The sequence below is a fragment of the Capra hircus genome, chromosome 7, assembly GCF_001704415.2.
Source record: "Capra hircus breed San Clemente chromosome 7, ASM170441v1, whole genome shotgun sequence".
Lineage (NCBI taxonomy): Eukaryota > Metazoa > Chordata > Mammalia > Artiodactyla > Bovidae > Capra > Capra hircus.
Genome location: NC_030814.1, coordinates 70,449,340 through 70,470,163, shown reverse-complemented (window position 1 = coordinate 70,470,163; position 20,824 = coordinate 70,449,340). Strand labels below are relative to the sequence as shown.

Genomic DNA, 20,824 nt, shown 5'->3' with positions numbered 1-20,824 from the left:
TGATAAGTGGAAAGCTATCTCAAATTAAAAAGAATAATGAATAAACATTCTAGTTTTTCATCTTTTGGGGCCATTTCTATTTCTCCCATGAATTTCTGTCCACATTCCTGTCAAAATGTTATGTCTCTCTTTAGTAGCTCTTTATATATTAGAGATGTTAATTGATCTCTCTTTTGGTCAAAAATTAACAAAATTTACCCATTTGTCATTTATCTGTTTGCTTTATACTTGGGTGTCTTTGATAAACAGATATTATATTCAAAGATCAATCTTTGCAATTTCTTTAGGAAGATCTTTACCTTGTCAGTTGAAGGTGAACATATACCTTGGTTTACATGCTTGCTTTCAACTCCTTACTCTTTATTTTGAAATATAAGTAAAGAGGTTTATTTTCTAAATAGTAAACAAATTATTTTAACATTCACTATGGTGAGAAATACCAGGAAAGATAAAAGCAGCCTCTGACAACTTGAAACTGACCTCACGCCATCAGCTAGACCTTGATGTTCTTCTGTTGAACATAAACACAGAACAATATCAGACAAAGCCATCTGATAATGAAATAAAGTAAGAAAAAAGCAATTATACCAACCTTCTACGACACCCATCCCTCCAACCTCCCACCCCAACCCAAACACACACTTCAACACTTGTGCTGACAAAACCTATTACAGCCCAAGCCTAGAGGAAGCAGGGTCCTCCTGTTGTTCTGTCTGTCCCAGGACCCTGCTCACCTTACCTTCAGGCCCTCCTGATGTTCAACGTTTGGTGCTGATGTCCTTACCTTGACCAGAGAGAATGGGGCTATACTTCAAGCTTCCAATCCAGCATGTATGGGTCTTAGAAGTCACCACTCCATCCCAACAAATAAAAAAGCAGAACAAACTGAAAAATCAACAATTCTTAGATCTATCAGAGAAGTGAGGTTGTTACTGAAAGCTCAGCCTCTCTGTACTCTGGTGCAGAATCAAATCTCAGGAGAAGAGTTTTGGGTGAAGTAAAAAAGGATAGCTTTATTGCTTTGCCAGGCTAAGAGAGATACACAGCACTTAAGCATTGAAAAACTACACATCTCAACTCCAGAGAACTTGATGAGGATTTTATAACAGTATGTCAGAGGTGGGGTCTCTGACACGATTAGGGCGTGAGCAGGGCCTTCACTACTTAGTCTCAACTCAGGTCTCCTAATCTTGATGAGCTTCTCTAGTCCCTTTAATCTTGCCTCAGGTGATTTGTTGACTCAATCACTCAGTCTGACTCTTTGTGACCCCATGAACTGCAGCACGCCAGGCCTCCCTGTTCATCACCAACTCCCAGAGCCTACCCAAACTCATGTCCATTGAGTCGGTGAGGCCATCCAACCACCTCATCCTCTGTCATCCCCTTCTTCTCCTACCCTCAATCTTACCCAGCATCAGGGTCTTTTCAAATGAGTCAGGTCTTTGCATCAGGTGGCCAAAGTACTGGAGTTTCAGCTTCAACATTAGTCCTTCCAAAGATCACCCAGGATTGATCTCCTTTAGGTTGGATCTCCTTGCAGTCCAAGGGACTTGCAAGAGTCTTCTCCAACACCACAATTCAAAGGCATCAATTCTTTGGTGCTCAGCTTTATTTATAGTCCAACTCTCACATCCATACATGACTACTGGAAAAATCATAGCCTTGACTAGATGGATCTTTGTTGGCAAAGTAATGTCTCTGTTTTTCAATATGCTATCTAGGTTGGTCATAACTTTCCTTCTAAAGAGTAAGCATCTTTTAATTTCATGGCTGCAGTCACCATCTGCAGTGATTTTGGAGCCCAGAAAAATAAAGTCTGACACTGTTTCCACTGTTTCCCCATCTATTTCCCACGAAGTGATAGGACTAGATGTCATGATCTTCGTTTTCTGAATGTTGAGCTTTAAGCCAACTTTTTCACTCTCCTCTTTCACTTTCATCAAGAAGCTCTTTAGTTCTTCTTCACTTTCTGCCATAAGGGTGGTGTCATCTGCATATCTGAGGTTATTGATATTTCTCCTGGTAATCTTGATTCCAGCTTGTGTTTCCTCCAGCCCAGCGTTTCTCATGATGTACTCTGCATAGAAGTTAAATAAGCAGGGTGACAATATTGGAACCAGTCTTTTGCTCCATGTCCAGTTCTAACTGTTTTTTCCTGACCTGCATACAGGTTTCTCAAAAGGCAGGTCAGGTGGTCTGGTATTCCCATCTCTTTCAGAATTTTCCACAGTTTATTGTGATCCACACAGTCAAAGGCTTTGGCACAGTCAATAAAGAAGAAATAGATGTTTTTCTGGAACTCTCTTGCTTTTTCCATGATCCAGTGGAAGTTGGCAATTTGATCTCTGGTTCCTCTGCCTTTTCTAAACCAGCGTGAACATCTGAAAGATCACAGTTCACGTATTGCTGAAGCCTGGCTTAAAGAATTTTGAGCATTACTTTAGTGGTGTGTGATATGAGTGCAATTGTGCAGTAGTTTGAGCATTCTTTGGCATTGCCTTTCTTTGGGATTGGCATGAAAACTGACCTTTTCCAGTCCTGTGGCCACTGCTGAGTTTTCCAAATTTGCTGACATATTGAGTGCAGCACTTTCACAGCATCATCTTTTAGGATTTGAAAGAGCTCAACTGGGATTCCATCACCTCCACTAGCTTTCTTCATACTGATGCTTTCTAAGGCCCCCTTGACTTCACATTCCAGGATGTCTGGCTCTAGGTGAGTGATCACAGTATCGTGATTAACTGGGTCATGAAGATCTTTTTTGTACAGTTCTTCTGTGTATTCTTGCCACCTCTTCTTAATATCTTCTGTTTCTGTCAAGTCCATACCATTTCTGTCCTTTATTGAGCTCATCATGCAAAGAGTTGAGTCATTGGAAAAGACTCTGATGCTGGGAGGGATTGGGGGCAGGAGGAGAAGGGGATGACAGAGGATGAGATGGCTGGATGGCATCACCGACTCAATGGGCATGAGTTTGAGTGAACTCCAGGAGTTGGTGATGGACAGGGAGGCCTGGCGTGCTGCAATTCATGGGGTCGCAAAGAGTTGGGCGACTGAGTGAGTGAACTGAACTAAACTTGCATGAAATGTTTGCTTGGTATCTCTAATTTTCTTGAAGAGATCTCTAGTCTTTCCCATTCTATTGTTTTCCTCTATTTCTTTGCACTGATCACCAAGGAAGGCTTTCTTATCTCTCCTTGCTATTCTTTGGAACTCTGCATTCAAATAGCTATGTCTTTCCTTTTCTCCTTTGCTTTTGGTTTCTCTTCTTTTCACAGGTATTTGTAAGCCTTCCTCAGGCAGCCATTTTTCTTTTTTGCATTTCTTTTTCTTGGGGATGATCTTGATCCCTGTCTCCTGTACAATGTCATGAACCTCTGTCCATAGTTCATCAGGACCTCTGTCTATCAGATCTAGAAATCAGATTGATTACATTCTTTGCAGGCAAAGATGGAGAAGCTCTATACAGTCAGCAAAAGCAAGACTGGGAGCTGACTGTGGCTCAGATCATGAGCTCCTTATTGCCAAATTCAGACTTAAATTAAAGAAAGTGGGGAAAACCACTAAACCTTTCAGGCATGACCTAAATCAAATCCCTTATGAATATACAGTGGAAGTGAGAAATAGATTTAAGGGACTAGATTTCTTGACTGCTCCTCCCTTATTAGCAACAGTTTGAATCCCTTATTTGGAATTCAGGGAAGGTTATAATGGCTGGAGTCTTGCCTACAAGAAATGAAAGACAGAGAGGCTTCCATTTCTGGGAGCCCCATAGGCCCCTACACGGCTTCAAAGTCCAAGGGCAAACCACTGCCCCTCCTCCCCCCACAACTGGAGAGACAGGCAGATTCAGAGAATCACAACTTAAGTCAAAAACCTCCTCACAAATAGAAACCTTCTTAGACACTAGTGCTAGGGCAGGAAATCCTGAGCTGTAATGGACAAATTGCTGGGGGCTCAGTGTCATCAAGTCTGGAAGTTAAAAACTCCAGGGGCTCTAGTCATCAGTGGTCCCCACACTTTTGTGAGTTTTATCTTTAAGAGCTCTACCAGATTCTCGCATTGAAAATCCAAGAAAAAGTAGTTCGATTGAAATACACTGTAGCAGTCTGCTGTTCACAAGGCTGCTCTGTGATAGCTTATGATTAATGATGACAGATTCAAGATTTCCAAAGATTTAGCTTCTGGACCAGGAATCAGGCTTGATCACTCAAGAGCTTTTGTATAGCAGAGTTTTATTAAAGTAAGAAGGGACAGAGAAAGCTTCTGACATAGACATCAAAAGGGGGATAGAGAGTATACCACTCACTAGTCTTAGCAAGGGAGCTATATACTTTTTAAATTGGTTATTACAATAAACCAAAAGAATGTCTCAAGGTTGTAAAGATTGTACTAGACCCACTCTGCAATTTACATTTTAAGATGACAGGATTAGAACTAACAATAGATCTTACCAGACCCACTCCTGTAATATACACTTTGAGATGACAGGATTAGTCTGAAGGTTCTCAAGAAGGAGAAACATGTCCTCAAGCAGGATACATTGTTGTTATATACAGAGTTTAAGAAAAAACATATCCTTGAGCAAGATGAGATGTTTTGTTGTACAATCATCAGCTCTGGGCTTAAAGAAAAAAGTTTGTCCTTTTCTCCTCCTTGAGAACTCCAGACCCTTATCTCCTCTTCGAGAGTCCCAGACCCCTCTCTCCTCCTCGGGGACCCCAGACTTCTTATCAGCCTACCTAGGAACTGACTCTCTCACCTGAAGAAAAATTTTACCACAGCCTCACCAACCTAGGAGAAGGGAACTACCCAATCCCATCCCTCTAGCCATCCAGCTTCTCTAAGTGTGGGAAAAGCACTGAGAAGCACTGGTAAAGTACATAGCCCAGGGGCACAGGCTCTCTAAAATACTAGGACTTAATCATAGGATTATAAAATGCTTCTCCTCCCCAACTATTTACCAGCTGTTCCTTTTACCCAGTATATCATGTGTGACTTTCAACAAAAATTTTCCAGATGTACCAAAATGTAAAATAGACAGTTTGAAGAGACACAGCAAGGACCAGAACCAGACTCAGATATGGCAGGGACATTGGAATTTTCAGAGCAATTTGAAGCAACTATGATTAAGATGCTATGACTTCCCTGGTGGTCTAGTGATTAAGACTCTACACTGGCAATGCAGGGAGCCCAGGTTGGACCCCTGATCAGGGAACTATATCCCACAAGCCACAACTAAGACCTGAAGTAGCTAAAGAAATATATAAATAAAGTATGCTAAGGGCTCTAATGGAAAAAGTAGACAACATGTGAGAGCAAAGCGATGAGTAATGTGTGAGCAGAGAGATGGAAATTCTAAGAATTAAAAATAAATACCAGAGTTCAAAAATGCTACCAGAAAGGAAGAATGCCTTTGATAGCAGTCCCCAACTTTTTGGTTCTAGGGATGGTTACATGGAGGGCAGTTTTCCCATGCACAATGGGAGAGGGATGGTTTAAAAGCACACATCTTCCTTGCATGCACAGTTCACAGTGTGATCACACTCCTATTGAAGAAGGAAACAGAGCTGGACTCCATCTTAGGGCAGACTGTGAACATTAGGCTACATGCATGGTCACCTTCCCAATGGACTCTGAACTTGTGCCCGGAATCTATAGAAATGGCATACCAAATGGAAAACCAGAGCTCCAGGAGCCTCAGGACTTGTGTACTTGGACTCTCCATCTAAAAGAATATGCTAATTATCTCTGTAACAGAACAAAGTCATAAATTCCATTATGTTTATCGGGATATGACCACAGGCCTATTGATAAATGTCCACTGTTTAGCTATCTAGGCTTATGATGCATGAATCATGGGTTAACTTTGATCGTATCTCTCTTTTACCTTGTCCAGACTAGTTTCAAGGAATCTGGGGAGGTGGGTTTGAGCAAGTACACTTGGGGTATATAAGGTTGTCACAAAAACTGGTCGGGGTCCTTGGCTAAGAAGAGACTCTGTCTTGGGCCCGCTGGTGTAATATACTGCACTCCACTATCTGCATTGTCCTTCTGAGTGAGTTTGTTTCCTGGAATGCATGGCTACAACACTATGAGAATCTATACTGCCACTGATCTGACAGGAGGCAGAGCTCAGGTGATAGTGGCAAAGATAGGGAGTAGCTGCAAATATGGATGAAGCTTTACTTGCTTACCCGCTGCTTACCTCCTACTGTGCAATCCAGTTCCTAACAGGCTATGGACCGGTACTGGTACATGGCCTGAGGGGTGGGGACCCCTGGCTTTGATGGTCTCATTACTAGACTACATACAGCTGAGGAAAGAATCTCTGCTTTTCAGGATATGACAATGTTACTGTGTCCAAGCTCACTCTGCTTGCCACACAAGTCAATAGATCAGAGGTGAGGAGTTGAGGCAAGGAATATGACTTTATTTGGAAAGCTGGATCACCAAGATGGCAGACTAATGTCTCAAAATAGCTATCTTATAGGGGTCTGGATTCCAGTTTCTTTCACAGAACAGAGAGAGAGGAGATGAGAAGTAAAGAAAAAGGCCATTTACCTTGCGAAATAGGAGAAAGAAAGAAAGAAAGTCACTCAGTCGTGTCTGACTGTTTGCGACCCCATGGACTGTAGCCTACCAGGCTCTTCCATCCATGGGATTTTCCAGGCAAGAATACTGGAATGGGTTGCCATTTCCTTCTCCAGGGGAATCTTCCCAATTGAACCCGGGTCTCCTGCATTGTAGGCAGATGCTTTACCATCTGAGCCACTAGGAGGGGATATATTGATTTCTTCTATTCTACCACCTTTCACAGGTGGGCTTGGTCAGATTCTCTCTGTTAGGCACTTTAGTTGAACAGTCAGGTAGAGGGGCAGGGTTCCCTGAGGCAGGCCATTATGTATGATTATAATAACAAAAAGCAATGAAAAACAAAGGCCAAAGGCAAAGAAACAGATCCAACGTGGAGTCAAAGTTGGCTCTTCTCTGCAAAAACAATAGAAATAAAGGAAAAGTAAACAAAAAAGACAGATAAAAAAGAAACAGACTATCTAAGAAATGTGAGATAATGAAAGAAGTTGCAACATATTCATAATGGAAATACAAAGTGAAGAAACACAAGAAACAATTGAAGCAATTAAGGCCAAGAATTTCCCCAAATTAAAAGATCTGTATAATCAAAGCATTGGTTTTTCCAGTAATCATGTATGGATGTGAGAGTTGGACCATAAAAAAGACTGAACACCAAAGAAATGATGCTTTCAAACTGCAGTGTTGGAGAAGACTCTTGAGAGTCATTTGGATTGCAAGGAGATCAAACCAGTCAATCCTAAAGGAAATCAACCCTGAATAGTCATTTGAAGGACTGTTGCTGAAGCTCTAATACTTTGGTCACCTGATTTAAAGAGCCGACAAAATGGAAAAGACCCTGATGCTGGAAAAGACTGAAGACAAAAGGTGAATGGGGTGGCAGAGGAGGAGATGGTTAGATAGCAACATCAACTCCATGGACATGAATTTGACCAAACTCCAGGAGATAGTGAGGGACAGAGCAGCCTGTTGTGCTATAGTCCATGGGGTCACAAAGTGTTGGAAATGACTTAGCAACTGAACAACAACAATCAAAACAGGCAGAGATCAAGGAAGTTAAGGGAATAAATACCAAGTAGGTGTCAACTACAAATTGGTACTTGTCAAGAATTTGCCATCCACCTCTAGAGATGGAATCCTGTGCTGGTGCAGCTGTTGACCTTCGACATGCCCTCAAGGTAGTTCAGCATGGTGAATGAGGCACTCTGTGCTCCAAGGAATGTGGTGAAACAGGTCTTTAGATATACATTTTCAGGAACTGACTTCAAGATCTCAATCCTTGCGTCTGCTCATATCTAGAAAAGCACTAAATCCCTTCATGGTGACATCAGCTCCTCCTGAATAGCAGAAAACCTTTTGCAAAATGAGTGCTTCATTGCATTGTACTTGCTCTTCACCAAAATCTTTTATTTTTTATTGACCTTCCCCTACTACCTGTTTGAAGCAGTCTCTCAGAGCTGTCTGAGGTGCTGTCTTCCAGGCTGAAGTCCTCATTTTGGCCCAAATAAAATTTAACTTACTACTCTCACATTGTGCATCTTTTTAGTCAATACAGGAAAAATGCTTCCAAACCCACACATATGGATACCACATTCAACTGCAAAAATAATAATAATACTACAAAATAAATAAATAAATAATTTTTTAAAAATCAAAGGGATAATGGGATCCAGGATTCTACTTGGAAAACATGAAGGAAATAAGATGAGGGACATGTAGAAACCAAATTCTGACCTCTGTACTGTCTTGTCAGTTCTCTACAGTTAAGACTGAGGTGAAACCAGACAACAAATATTAAGAAGTTTCCCCCTGATCCCTGGTACCTGGAAACTGCCTGATACTTTAATCTCCACCTAATCACTCATAAATAAACACCTAAGACTCTCTGTCTAAAAGAATATCACCCTTCAGTGAAGCTGCAGTCTCAGTTCCAGTAGAGGTCAGCAGAGGTGGAAGAGGTGGAAGCCCCCTGGCACTAACACGTGGACAAAGCTCAGGGCCCCAGGGAGGAGGAGGCAGGGACCCCAACCTGGGTCTCCACCCCCATCTCTGCCTTCCAGACTGAGTCAGAGGGCACCTCCTGCTGGAGAATTGCCCCGCCTACCCTATGCCTGGCTCTGGTAGATGGAGATGTGTTTACCTGCTTTAGGATGCCAGGCAGCCCCCAGGGAACCAACTGGTCTGTCAGGTACACTGCATTTTAGCCCCAGACAGGGGTCACAGCCTGTATAACTCAATGAAGCTATGAGTCATGCCATGTAAGGCCACCCAAAATGGATGGATCACAGTGAACAGTTCTCTGGCAAATCATGGTCCACTGGAGGAGGGAATGGCAAACTACTCCAACATTCTTGGCTGGATAACCTCATGGACAGTATGAAAAGGCAAAAAATACATGATACTGGAAGATAAGCCCCCAGGTCAGAAGGTGTCTACTATGCTACCAGGGAAGAGCAGAGGGCAATAACTAATAGCTCCAGAGAGAATGAAGTAGCTGGGCCAAAGCAGAAAAGATGCTCAGTTGTGGATGTGTCTGGTGGTGAAAGTAAAGTCTGATGCTGTCAAGAACAATATTACATAGGAAACTGGAATGTTAGGTCCATGAATCAAGGTAAACTGGATGTGGTGAAATAGCAGATGGCAAGATTGAACACTGACATCTTATAGGAATCAGTGAACTAAATAGGACAGGAATGGGAGAATTTAATTCAGATGACCGTTAAATCTACTACTGTGGACAAGAATCCCTTAGAAGAAATGGAGTAGCCCTCACAGACAATGAAGTCTAAAATCAGTGCTTGGGTGCAGTCTGAAAAACAATAGAATGATCTTGGTTTGTTTCCAAGGCAAACTATTCAACATCACAGTAATCGAAGAATTCCCCAACCACTGATGCCAAAGAAGCTGAAGTTGACCGGTTCTATAAAGAAAAAGATGTCCTTTTCATCACAGGATATTGAAAGGCAAAAGTAGAAAGTCAAGAGATATCTGGAATAACAGGCAAGTTTGGCATTGGAGTACAGAATGAAGTAGGGCAAAGACTAAAAGAGTTCTGTCTAAAGAACACGCTGGTTATAGTAAACACTCTTTTTCAACAACTCAAGAGACAACTCTACACATGGACATCAGCAAATGGTCAATATCAAAATCAGATTGATTATATTCTTTACAGCAGAGATGGAGAAATTCTATACAGTCAGTAAAAACAAAACCTGGAGCTGACTGTGGCTTAGCTCATGAGCTCCTTATTGCCAAATTCAGACTTAAATTGAAGAAAGTAGGGAAAACCACTAGGCCATTCAGATGTGACCTGAACCAGATCTCTTATGATTATATAGTAGAGGTGATGAATAGGTTCAAGAAATTAGATCTGGTAGACAGAGTGCCTGAAGAACTATGGGCAGAGATTCATAACATTATACAGTTGGTGGTGACCAAAACTATCTCCAAGAAAAAGAAACACAAAAAGGTAAAATGGTTGTCTGAGGAGGCCTTACAAATAGCTGAGGAAAGAAGAGAAGTGAAAGACTAGGGAGAAAGGGAAAGATATATCCAACTGAATACAGAGTTCCAGAGAATAGCAAGGAGAGATAAGAAGGCCTTCTTAAATGAACAATGCAACAAAATAGAGGAAAACGATAGGATGGGAAAGACTAGAGATCTCTTCAGGAAAATTGGAGATATCAAGGGAACATACCGTGCAAGGATGGGCATGCTAAAGGACAGAAATGGTAGGGACCTAATAGAAGCAGAAGACATTAAGAAGAGACAGCAAGAATACCCAGAAGAACTATACAAAAAAGTCTTAATGACCTGGAGAACCATGATGGTGTGGTCACTCACCTAAAGCCAGACATCCCGGAGTGTGAAGTCAAGTGGGCCTTAGGAAGAATTACTTTGAACAAAGCTAGTGGATGTGATGGAATCCCAGCTGAGGTTTTTAAAATCCTGAAACATGATGCTGTTAAAATGCTTCATTTGATATGTCCGCAAATTTGGAAAAACAGCAATGGCCACAGAACTGGAAAGATCTGTTTTCATTCCAATCCCAAAGAAGGGCAATGATAAGGAATGTTCAAACTACTGAACAATTGAGTTCATTTCACATGCTAACAAGGTTATGCTCAAAATCCTAGGCTTCAGCAATGCCTGAATGGAGAACTTTCACATGTATAATCTGAGTTGCAAAGAGGCAGAGAAGCCAGAGAACAAACTGCCAACATTCGTTGGATCATGAAGAAAGCAAGGGAGTTCCAGGAAAACATCAACTTTTGCTTCATTGACTACACTAAAGCCTTTGACTATGTGGATCACAACAAACTGTGGAAAATTCTTAAACAGAAGGGAATACCAGACCACCTTACCTGTCTCCTGAGAAACCTGTATGTGGCTTAAGAAGCATCAGCTATAACATTAGATGGAACAAATGACTGGTTCCAAATTGGGAAAGGAGTACAACACAGTATATTGTCATCCTGCTTATTTAACTTCTATGCAGAGTACATCATGCCAAATGCTGGGCTGGATAAAGCACAAGCTGGAGTCAAGATTGCCAGGAGAAATATCAACAACCTCAGATATGCATATGATACCACATTAATGGCTAAAAGTGAAGAGGAACTAAAGAGTGTCTTGATGAGGGTGAAAGAGAAGAGTGAAAAAGTTGGCTTAAAACTCAGCATTCAAAAAACTAAGATCATGGCATCTGGTCTCATCACTTCATGGCAAATAGGAGGGAAAAAAGTGGAAGCAGTGACAAATTCTATTTTTCTGGGCTCCAAAGTCATTGCAGATGGTGACTGCAGCCATGAAATTAAAAGGCACTTACTCCTTGGAAGAAAAGCTATGACAAAACTAGATAACGTACTAAACTGTAGAGACATTACTTTGCCGACAAAGGTCTGTATAGTCAAAGCTATGGTTTTTCCAGTAGTCATGTAAGAATGTGAGAGTTGGATCATAGAGAAGGTTGAGTGCTGAAAAGTTTGTGCAGTTGAATTGTGGTGCTGGAGAAGACTCTTGAGGGTCCCTGGACAGCAAAGATATCTGACCAGTGGATCCTAAAGGAAATCAACCCTGAATAATCTTTAGGACTGTTGCTAGAGCCATAATACTTTGACCAGTAGATCCCCAAATAACCTGACTGCAAAGAACCTTTGTGTCTTCTGTGTTGTCTGCAGTGTTATACTGACAGACAGACTATAAAAATGTTCTGGCTGTTTTTGAGATTTGATACTTTGGCATATTTAATGTACAATTTCAAGAAGGCATAAAACTCTTTACATTGCTTACTAACATAAGATAGACTGAAATGGAGTTTGTATTATAATAAGTAACTAGTAGTTAGTGCCAGAAAACACTGGACTTTACTGGTAGCTATGATGGTACAGATGATAAAGTGAAACTCAGAGAAAGAAATAATATTGTCCAGGTTGCTCAGCTCCTACCTGTCAGACTTTACCTCTGACCTATGTACCACATTTCAGTGGACAGTGAGTTCTAAATCGGTTCTCACTCCTTGCTCACTTTTAGCATGCAGATCAGAAGAAAGACTGTCCCTGGCAATTCTGGGGAAAAGGCAAAAATGTATTTATGAGCCTTCACTGCATGGAAATAGGAGTGTTCATGGAGGAAAGACTCATTGTGAAATTGATAACTACCACGTTTCCTTGACATCTTCCATCTGAATGCTTTCAGGTGAGGCTACTCAGCTCGTAGCCTCACCCCAACCAGCCTGAAGAGGCTGAGGGGTACAGAGGAGGATGTGCCACAAGAATATCTGAGCTTCCAGAAGGAACAGAACAAGAGAGGAAGCCTCAGAAGGGTGGGCATGGCTACACTCTCCATGTCCCCAGGACCTTCTTAAAGGCTCTCATTACCTCCCTGTTCCTCAGGCTGTAAATGAGTGGGTTGAGCATCGGAGCAATGATGGTGTAGAAGGTGGAGATGGCTCTGTCTTCTGCTGGCGTCCTAGCAGAAGCTTTCTGCATGTAGTTAAATAGGCCACCCCCATAGTAAAGACCCACCACAGTCAGGTGCGAGGAGCAAGTAGTCAGCGCCTTCTGTTTCCCCTCAGTGGAGGGCATGTTAACTACAGCCATGAGGATCCGGGCATAGGAAGCCACAACGACCCCCAGGGGCAGCAGCATCATGACTACACAGCAAGCATAGATGAGGTCCTGAAAAAGAGAGGTGTCTGCACAGGAGAGCCGCAACAGGGTGGGGACCTCACAGAAGAAGTGGTCCACCTGGAGAGAGCCACAGTAGGGGAAGCTGAAGACCATGCCCACATAAATTACACTGTCAGTTACTCCAACCATCCAGGATGCAAGGGCCATCACGCAGCAGGCCTTCCAGTTCATGAGCATAGGGTACCGCAGAGGGAGACACACAGCCACATACCTGTCATAGGCCATGACTGCCAGGAGGAAGCACTCAGCACTTCCTACCATGACCACTAGGAAGACCTGAGTGGCACAGCCACCCCGAGAGATGAACTTACTTCCCGAGAGGAAGTTGGCTGCCATCTTGGGCACCACTGTGCCCATCATGGTCAGGTCCATGATGGAGACCTGACTAAGAAAAAAGTACATGGGAGTGTGCAGGCACCTGTCAGCTTGTATGAGCAGGAGGAAGAGGATGTTGCCAGTCAGAGAAGCAGCAGAGGCCAGAAGGACAAGGGTAAAAAGGAAGAAGTCATATGGTGAGTAGCTGAACAGACCCAAAAGGATGAAATCTGACAGGGAGGTATTGTTCCATACGTCCATGGCCTTCAGCCTAAGGAAAAAATAAATGAGCAAACATAAGAACACAACGACTAACCTGGCATCTCCATTGTACAAGGAAAATAACTTCTTCTGGTTTCTTTTAAAGGACAGTGCTCAACCCTCTGTCTTAGCCCCATCCTTTCCTCCTACAGTGAAAATCCATCTCCTCTCCATTGTCTCCAGGATTTGAGCTTATTTCTCTTGAAAGACTAGGAAGCAGGCCCCCAGTGGGGGAAGGTCAGAGAATGCAAGGGAGACAGAGAACTTTTAATTAGCAAGTGAATACTTAGAGATTTAGGGAAAGAGAATATAGATTTAAGAAGATATAGGGGAATAAAATTTGTCACCCCAAAATGTCACTTTGGCATTTGGATTATTTCAAACTGAAAACAATCAAGACCTAAAAGACTAAAGAAGAAGCTTTAACCTTCCCCCTAAGCGCTTAAAAGAATTTCACTAAAAGGCTCATCCCGGAATAGATCTATCATCAGAGAGATCTGCAAAGAACATGGGTTTAGAGTGTATGTGTGGGGGAAACTGTGGGCAGAGTCTGCTCTGTCCCAGCATGGCCCAGCAAACATTTATTTACCAAATTTTGGTTTTTCATCCCCATGTCCATCACCTTCCTCCCCTTTGAATTCCCAAACTACGAACCTCAACATCCTACTTTGTCTTGAAAGCTGAAGATGGTATTTAAAATGAGGGTTTTAGCCCTTTTGGTGAGTTACTCAGATTTCCTGAGTCTCTCTCAGGTATACATGTTCTTAAACCTGTATTTGATTTTCTCCTGTGGATCTGTCTCATGTCAATTTAGTTCCTAGACCAGCCAGAAACTAGACAGGTGGAAGAAAATTTCTTCTTCTCTGATTTGGAGAAAGTGAGTACTGGGGATAGAGAGAAAGAGAGAAGGATGTGGGAAAGGGGTGACAGCTGTAAATGTAAGTTATATTTATAAATTGAAAATAAAGGGATAGAGTCCTATCCTCACTTTACTTAGCAATTGCTTAGAAAATATATCCTTGTAAGTTCCTCATCTCTCTGAAATATATGTAAACATTTTAAGAGTAAAATAAAAATATTTTCTTAAGAACTTAGAACCCAATTCTTGGAAACATTATTGTCAAAAAAGATAGAGTCCTTACCTCCCAGGCTCTGCAGGCAGGCAGGACCCTAACTTCAGCAGGCACCTTGCTCCAAGTTATCTCTTGTCATAACATGTGAGAACTTGGTATTTCCTTTGGATGAAGACAAGTGACAAACACAGAGAGTCACACCAATTACCAGGTGAATCAAGAATGAACTCCATGTGACAAATGGTGCTGTCAATTCCTCTTCCTTGAGGACTATTGTTGTTTATCTTGAGAGCATGCAAGTAATGAGTAGTCACTGCCTGGCTGTACAAAGGGTTCAAATTCCTCTGTCTTTGCAACCTCTTAGCTGATTACCTGTAAACACACATCAAATTCTGATTTAATGTTTATACAAAAATAAAACTGCTTTCTGGGCTTCTCTGATGGCTCAGTGGTAAAGAATCTTCCATCCCTAGCCTGGGAAGAGCCCACATATTGCGGAGCAACTAAGTCCTTGTGCCACAACTATTGAGCCTGTGCTCTAGAGCCTGGGAACCACATCTACTGAATCCCACATGCCCTAGAGACCATGCTCCACAACAAAAGAAGCCATTTCTGTAAGAAGTCTGAGCACCTCAACGAGAGATTGTCCCACACTCACCACAACTACAGCAAAGCCTGAGCAGCAACAAAGATCCAGCACAACCAAAAATAAAATACATAAATAATTTGAAAAAAAAACAAACTGTTTTCTTTCTCTTCTACCTTCGTGGATAGGTTTTAAAAATGGGGAAGAGACTGACTTGGCTTTTAATTATATTTTCCCAACACAGCAGGCACTGCAGCAGAGTTGTGACACAACAGTATCATGTCAAATACACAAGAGAACCTCAGAAATGCCTCTCTGGAAGTATGCCAACCCTTCACCCTACTCCATTACTTGAACTGTGGGGTATGTGAGGGCAGGGACTTGGACATGACTATCTCTCAGTTGTCCATCAGTCTCTTTAGTGCCTAAACTCAGTTGACTCTAAACTGGTTAGAACCAGTAACTGCTCTAAGAGTCAGTGACATTCACTGAACTTACCAAGGAAGAAATAGTCAGTGCTCACACCACAAGTGGTGGGTCTCCAGGGGTGCATTTTTGGAGTGTGCTGCTTCTGTCTTGTTTGATGTCACAATTGCAATTCAAGCATTCCCTCTAATAAAAACTGGAAAGAATGTCAAAGAGAAACAAAGACTTCCATTAGGAAGATAATCATGAATAGAAAAGATAGGAAGAATGAGATTCCTGGAGTCCGGTGGTCATGGCTGGGGTCATGTTATGTCTGTCTCTAAGACATTAAAGAGAATGTTTTCAAAAATGTACACATCTTGGTTCCACTGCAGGGACTATGGGTACTGGGTCTGGATAAGGTCTCATCATATGATTTTTTTGAAAGATCCCAAAGTAATTCTAATGAAATATAGGTTTACACACTGGTATAGGTCAATGTGCCTGCACAATGCCATTTTCATCTTAGCAGAGATGAGATAAATGGCTAGAATCAGGAGATCACGGCAGGAGACAGGGAAATCCTACGACATAGTGAGATACAGAGATATACCAGCCAAGAGAGCCAGAGAATAGCTCAAGGAGGTAGATTCCTGATCAGCACAAGCAGGAATGAAGCATAGCCATGGATGCCAGCCTGACGGGGGCACATTTGAGGCAATGACACAACAGGTCTGTCTTCCTACTTTGGAACTGAGTCCAGAGACTGGAGAACAGTAAGCAATGATAGCAATTTTGCTCAAGAAAACTAAGAATACCATCTTTCAAGTCTCTGACTTTGGCAACAAGGAGGTATCTTTGTATCCAGCCTGACACTCTATAGACTGAACTCGGAAGTCAGATCCACTTCTTCCCCTTCCCAGTCACTTTTGTCCCTCATCTGCTTAGTCTTCCCTCACCCCCTTCAGCACTTACCAGACCCATTCAGTTCCCTAGAGTTCACCTTCTACTCCACCCAGTGGAGTATAGCAGAGATGGGTCAGACCTAAGAAGTATGCAAAGATCTAGTCCTCAGAACAATGCATGAGCAAGCTGTCATCTGAGAAAGACTCTTACACAGAGTCTCCTCTAACTCCACAGCTCTAACTAAAAATTTTACAATTAACTATCCAAGATATTCTTCTCCTTCTTACAAAATTGATGAGTTCATATCCCAGGTTTATACCTTTAGTTGGAGAGCAGATATCTTGAGACCCAATTCAGTGCATAATGACCCAAGGGGATGGACAGAAACTCTACTTCAAGGAAGAAGCCAAAATTAATGAAATGGCTATAGGACAAAATTTATTCCCCATAACCCTGGATCTGAAAAATACCCCAGAGTCCCAACCTAAACAAAGGGAGGAGGCACACATGAGACATCCCTTGACACATCCACATATGCTTCCCTCGGGGTTCTTCACCCTCACATCACCCATAGGGGCTGGGAGACAATGTAATCACCAAAGAATATCAGAGCAAATGTCTAGCTCCATTCTGAGAATTTAATTGTGAATAATGAGAAGTAGAGCTTAGTTAGTTCTTCTGCAAATCTTGTATTCAACTGATGTCCTATAATTTTTCTACTCAATTATTGGTTGTTCATTCAACAAATAATTATTGGACATCGTGGATTTAAATGAGGACCAGCCAAACGAGGAAGGTAAAAGCTACTTATTCAGAGTTTGGTACAGCAAGGAAATCAGTCCTGATCACTTGCATTTTGGCAGAGACTCTATGGCAGGCAGTCTACCTTTCTGAGTTCTTCACTGACTTTTGTAATAAAAGACCAAGAGAAAAAGAAACAGACAAGAAAAAAAAAATTATTACCACGAATGTATGCAGATCTTCCCAGGTGGTGCAGTGGTAAAGAACCTATCTGCTAATGTAGGAGCAGCAGGAGACATGGGTTCAGTCCCAGGGTCGGGAAGATCCCCCGGAGGAGGGCACAGCAACCCACTCCAATAGTCTTGCCTGAGAATTCCATGGACAGAGGAGCCTGGAGAGCTCCCCTGGAGAGTTGGACATGACTAAGCATGACATGTATGACTAAGTATACATGTATGCATAACTAATGTATACATAGGAGATAACCCAGGAAAGTGCATAACTCTGAGATGACTTAGCATTCAGGCTTAAACACCATCTTAATTGCAAAAGAGGAAAGAGGATATAGGCCAATTAAGGGAAAATACAACCCACTCCAGTATTCTTGCCTGGAGGATCCCAGGCACGGGGGAGCCTGGTGGGCTGGCATCTATGGGGTTGCACAGAGTCAGACACGACTGAAGTGACTTAGCAGCAGTAGCAGCAGCACATGATTTTTAGGAAAGATAAATGGGACTTAGAAGGGTAGACAGGAGATATGATAGTTTCTGACAAAGTTCATCTGGATGTGGTATCACTTCTCGTGTCTTTTCCCATGATGAGAGTCAAATTTTCATTTGTGTTAAAACTCCTGGGGAAGGGATTCATGACAACTACACTTGTTTTGGAGGATATGTTTATAGACCCATAACAGGAGTTCAGAGAAGGTTTCAAGTTCCTTTCACTCAAAATAATCATTACAGAAAAGTGGAATATTTGGGAGTATTGTATTATCTTCCCCTCCAAGACAAATAGTAGACAGAGAAATAACTAACAGAAGAAAGAAAGATCTTCCTGGATCTTCCTACCAGCATGGAATTCTCCAGGCAAGAATATGAACGGTCTCCATATTCATAAATTTAGACTATGAACTGAAGCTCAGCAAGAGTATTGCAGCAATATTAAATTGCCTGCTAATTGGAAGAAGGGATGGAGCCAGAAAACATAGTGCTCTCAATCATGGGTTAGCCAGTGTTTTCATAGAGAAAATTGTAAATTTGTTATACCTGAATTGATCCATCATTAAATCAGATAGTAAACTGTGGAAGATGCATATTGAAAATATTACAACAGCCGCTTAAAACTAAAAACGAGAGAAAGTGATATACCTAAAAGGTGAGGGGAAAAAATCGAATGCCAATTTTGATTAATTTCAAAGAATGTCAATAGGAGAAATCATTTTTGTAAATGAATAACGGATGATAGAAGTGGAAAACAAGGAGAAACATGTTAGATTTCAATTCAACCAGAGCAATAACTACAATAAATATAAATGAACTAAACACTTCAATGGAAATGAACATGTAGCCAGCGGTTTAAAAAATAAAAAGAGCCTATGATATGGTACTTTTTATAAGCAACTCACTTTAAAACTAAAGAATACATAAGAAAGTGAAAGAATAGAGAAAGATATATCTTATAAACAATAATCATGAGAAACCTGGTGAAATTATATTAACATCATGAAGGCACAAGAAAAGGAAATTAGCAGTAACAAAAATATGCATCACATAATTATACACAATTAATTGTAATTACAGATGTCAATCAAAAAGACCTACATAACTTACTCCCACCACAACACCTAGGTGTCAGTAGAGACTAAGTGGAGAAATTGTATTTCCATACCCACCTGTCACTAATGAGGTGGTAACCCCCCTTTTATCCAGTGGAACAGTCTTAGAGGAGACCTACAAAAATAAAAGCCTGAAAACCACTGCCTTATAATATCCCAAATGTCCAAGTTATGATCAAATATCACTCATGATATCAAAAATCCAGGAAAAACTCAAACTAAATGAGAAGACAACAGATGCCAAAATTGAAATGATGATATGTCAAAATGCATGAAAGATCTTAAATCAACTATTATAAAAATGCCTCCATAGGCAATTAAAATATATTCAAGACAAATAAAAAAGAGACGATCTCAACAAAGAAGGAGAAGATAAAATGAAAAACATGAAAAATTTTAGAACTCAAAGTTCTAAAAGTTCTCAAAGTAAAATATCTGAAATTTAAAACCCAATGGTTGTACTAAAGAACAAAAAGGAGAAGATAAAGAAAAGAATCAGTGAATCTGAAGATAATACAAGAGGGAGTACCTAATGTGAACAATATAAAGAAGATTGACTAAGAAAAGAAGAACAGCCTCAGGACATGTCTGCACTGTAACAGAAGATCTAGCAATCATGTGATCAAAGTTCCAGAAAGTAGATGAAGGAGGGTAGAGCTGAAAAAGTATGCAAACAAAAACTCACTATAGGTAGCCAATAAATAAATGAATAACCTAGAGCTTTAAGAAGTTGAAAAAACCTCTAACAAGATAAACCCAAAGCAATCCAAGCAATGACATCATAGCCAGACTTCTGAAAATTAAACAAAATGAAAATTAATTAAAGTAGTGAGTGAGAAAGGACATATTACATACAGTGGGACAAATCTTTTGACAGCAAATTTCTTATAGGAAACAGTAATGGAGATCTTTCTTTCTTCTTGCTTTCTTTCTTCTGTTAGTTATTTCTCTGTCTACTATTTGTCTTGGAGGGGAAGATAATACAATACTCCCAAACAGTGACAGAAGGAAGAGACACAACAGTATTTAAGTCCTAAACGAAAAGAATTGTCATTTGATATCTTTTGAAAATATATTTTAGTAAAGAAAAAGAAATGAAATAATTTAAGAAAACTAAGAGAATCTGTTGGGAGAAAATCTACTCTTAAAAAAATGACTTAAAGAATTTTTCTAAACAGAATACAAATGATAAAATAAGGATTCTTGGAAAAAAAATAAAGAACAAAAATATGAGAAATATTTTAGTTTTCCAAATTATGTTTGAAGGATGAAGAAAAATATTACATTGTCTAATGTGGTTCTCAATAAATATAGGAAATACTTTAGAAAATTAAGTTAAAATGCATTGGATAAAGGGACATAAAGGGAAATAAATTTTCTTACTCATATGGATAAAATGTTAATATTGGTAGATTTTGAAAAGCTATGTGTATAGTTCAATATCTAGAGGAGTTGCTTAAAAAAAAAGTTATGCAAACAGATACAATAAAAAACACAAGGTAAATAAGGGTGAAATACTATAAGAAAAGACTCATCTAATGCTGCGTATAAGAGACTAACTTCTGAAGTAAGGGCACACAGACTGAAATTTAAGTGATCTATGCAAACCAAAACAAATAAAGAAGCTGTGTAGCTACTTGCTGCTGCTGCTGCTGCTAAGTCACTTCAGTCGTGTCCGACTCTATGTGACCCTATAGACGGCAGCCCACCAGGCTCCCCCGTCCCTGGGATTCTCCAGGCAAGAACACTGGAGTGGGTTGCCATTTCCTTCTCCAATGCGTGGAAGTGAAAAGTGAAAGTGAAGTCGCTCAGTCGTGTTCGACTCTTAGTGATCCCATGGACTGCAGCCCACCAGGCTTCTCCGTCCATGGGGGTTTCCAGGCAAGAGTACTGGAGTGGGGTGCCATTGCCTTCTCCC

At 41.0% G+C, this 20,824-nt stretch overlaps 1 protein-coding gene across 1 annotated transcript; it reads right to left on the bottom strand.

Annotated features, from left to right (window-relative positions):
- On the bottom strand, window positions 12,429–13,361 carry LOC102182030 (olfactory receptor 2M3-like). The gene has a single exon (XM_005682821.2). The coding sequence runs from the start codon at window positions 13,359–13,361 to the stop codon at window positions 12,429–12,431; it is 933 nt and encodes a 310-aa protein (XP_005682878.2).

What these genes read in the sequence shown, in the direction of transcription:
- LOC102182030 (XM_005682821.2), bottom strand. Translation starts at nt 13,361, where the DNA reads ATGGACGTATGGAACAATACCTCCCTGTCAGATTTCATCCTTTTGGGT.